This window comes from Echinops telfairi, unplaced genomic scaffold (assembly GCF_000313985.2).
Source record: "Echinops telfairi isolate 266 unplaced genomic scaffold, ASM31398v2 ScPeMD7_7416;HRSCAF=8454, whole genome shotgun sequence".
Lineage (NCBI taxonomy): Eukaryota > Metazoa > Chordata > Mammalia > Afrosoricida > Tenrecidae > Echinops > Echinops telfairi.
In genome coordinates, this window is record NW_022111316.1 from 5,431,850 (window position 1) to 5,434,949 (window position 3,100).

The window sequence follows — 3,100 nt, forward strand, 5'->3', positions numbered from 1 at the left end:
GTTTTCTTGTATAAATGGAAAATTATGATTTTTATTTTTAAGGTTGACTATGAACAGATAAGTCATTTTCTATTCTTTATGAACTTATTGGATGTATACCACAAATGAATGAATGCTTTGCAAACTTTATACATGATGCTTCTTCATGGGTAAGGTGAGATGTGTTTCTCAAAGTATATTCCAGGAAAAATAAGTCCTAGGTGATATTCTTACATGCTCTAAGGTCTAATCTATTGAAAGAGATAGCGCCAGTATAACACATGAACATACTGTCAATTTCAGAAACATTACATTTTTAGAAAGCATGATGCTTTCTTGTGCTGAATTTTAATTATTTGAGTCAAGTCTAGAATTTCTTTCCTATCAATTTTAAAGCTTCCTTTACCTCCTTATTTCTCAAGCTGTAGATCAAAGGGTTCAACATAGGGATCACAATGCCATAAAATGTGGAAGCCACTTTCATGTTTTCCTCAGAATTATTAGAGGGAGGCTGTAGATACATGTAAGAGAGGGTCCCATAGAAAATGGTGACTGCTGTCAGGTGTGAGGCACAGGTGGAGAAGGCTTTTTTTCTCCCTGCAGTGGAAGACATCTTTAGGATGGCACCAATGATATATACGTAGGAGAAGATGACGACCAGCACAGTGAACATCAAGTTAAATCCCACAAAGACAAGGAGCAGCATGATGTTAATGTTGATACTCGAGCAAGACAGGGAGAGAAGTGGAGGAACATCGCAGAAAATGTGATTGATGACATTAGACTTGCAGAATGACCTGGAAAATGTAAATCCTGTGTGTATGGAACCATTTATTAAACCTATGACATATGAACTTGCTACCAATTGGATGCAGACTGATTGAGACATGACTATGGGGTAGCGAAGTGGGTTACAGATGGCTACGTACCGGTCCATTGCCATAGCAGCTAGGAGATAACAGTCAGTAGTTGCAAATATTACATAAACCAATAGCTGTATTACACACCCCACGAATGTTATTGACTTATTTTCTACTAGGAAGTTTTGCAGCATCTTGGGTGTAATGGCAGAGGTATAACAGAGATCAACAAAAGCCAAATGTTGCAGAAAAAAGTACATGGGTGTTTGAAGTCTGGTATCAGTGTTGATGAGTAGGATCATTCCAATATTGCCCACCATGGAGGTCACATAGATTACAAGAAATACAATGAAGAGAGCATACCGGAACTTGTGCTGGCCACTAAATCCAAGAAGAAAGAATTCAGTTACTTCCGTGTAATTTCCTTGTGTCATGGCTATTAAAAATCTAGGAAAGAATCAGAGAGGGCCAAGACAAGAAGGAAAATCTTTGTGATGTCTTGAAGTGAAAAGACTTTTATATCACCTTATGATTTAGATTTTCATGACAAACAGCAATGTTTAGTGATTTCCAAGTTTTTCTGTATGTTTGGTAAAATGCCAGCAGATAAGCTGTAATACTTGAGAATGGATTCATTTGCATATAAGATGATTTCTAACATGTCCTGAGAAACAGATTGATACACTTTCCAGTTCGTAAATACGTTTCCATTATTTATACAATGCTCAAAGTTGATCATGATAGCGTTTCTCAGATATTTAAAAAATAATTTTATTGACATATAATTCATATATCATGTACTTCAATATTTTTGTCATGTCAAAAGAAAGTTGTATAATCATCACCACAATCAGTTCCAGAACATTTTATTTCTTCTTATACTGATTGATACTAGCTCCTCATTTCCCTACAACCTCCCCTCCCATGTCTCCAATAATCCATTAATCCAGTGACTATCTCTATATATTTACCTACCTTGAATTTCCATCTCTTTTTTTTGTTTCACAGATATTTATAAATTTAAACACAATCCATGCTCTCAAAAGGATAAGAATTAAGTATAGCTTTTTTATGTTTAGAAGAATTAATGGAATTTATAATCAGTCAGTACAAATGAAGACAAAAAGTCAATAAAAGGGAATAATAGAAAAAGCCAAGATAAATAGAAATTACACGAGATGGCATAAATTAATCCACATCTATGAGTAAAGAAAATAACTATAAACAGAATAAATTTATTAAAATTGAGACAGGATCAAATTAGATTAAATTAAAATGAAGCTACTTGATAAAAATAGAGCAAAATGTAAACAAAATGAATAACTGATTAGTAAATAAGTCATAGTACACACAAGAGAAGGACATTTTGTGGCAGTGGAAATGAAGTCGCTAGAGCTACATTTATCAAACCAAATCTTATCGTCATAGTGTGGAGGAAAAGAATCACTTGACAAATTATAGCACAATATAGGAGTAAGTCTCCCATGATATTAATGACAGCTTATGTGGAAGTTATTTAGGAGTTAGTGCAGTTTTGAGTACCTAGAAAATAACATCCTGCTTGATAAAGTAGAAGGTCAGTGAACAAGGAAGATTTTCCAGGAGATGGATTCAGTGGCTGCAACAATGGGCATAAGAAACAATTGGAAGGACAGTGTAAGATAAGGCAGTGTTTGCTTGTGTCGCTATGAGCTGGAACTGAGTCAATGGCCATCTAACAGCAAAATCCCTATTCACTGAGAAGCCAGGGCGACACAATGGGCTAAAAGTTGAGTTGCTAAGTGTAAGGCCATAGATTTGAACCCACTAGCCACCCACAGGAAAAAGATCAGGCAGTTGGCTCCCATAAAGATTTACTTCCTTGAAAGCCATCTGGAGTAGTTCTACTCTGCCCTGTAAGTTTGTTATGAGTTGGAATCAGCTTGACAGCAGCGAGTTGGTTTGTTTGTTGCATGTGTACAAAAGGAGCCCTGATAGTGTAATGGTTAGGTGCACAACCATAACTTGGAACCATCACACACTCAACAAGACAAAATACCCTGTTGTCTGTTCCTCATCCATTGCAGAGGTGTAGTGGGGAGAAGATGAGTAACTCAGGGTGCAGTGTAGCCTTGATGAAACTCACAGGTTTCCTCTAGCTTGTAAACGCTTCCTCCCCACCCCACTGTCATGATCCCAATTCTACCTTACAAACCTGGTTAGACCAGAAGGATGCACAGTGGTGCAGATAGGAACTGGAAAAACAGGGAATCCAGGACAGA

General features: G+C 36.7%; 1 protein-coding gene across 1 annotated transcript; it reads right to left on the reverse strand.

The window, feature by feature from the left end:
• Positions 1-346: 346 nt before the first annotated feature.
• Positions 347-1,273, reverse strand: LOC101641166 (putative olfactory receptor 5AK3). The gene has a single exon (XM_004714955.2). It carries the CDS (start codon positions 1,271-1,273, stop codon positions 347-349), a length of 927 nt encoding a protein of 308 aa, XP_004715012.1.
• Between the last annotated feature and the right edge of the window lie 1,827 nt (positions 1,274-3,100).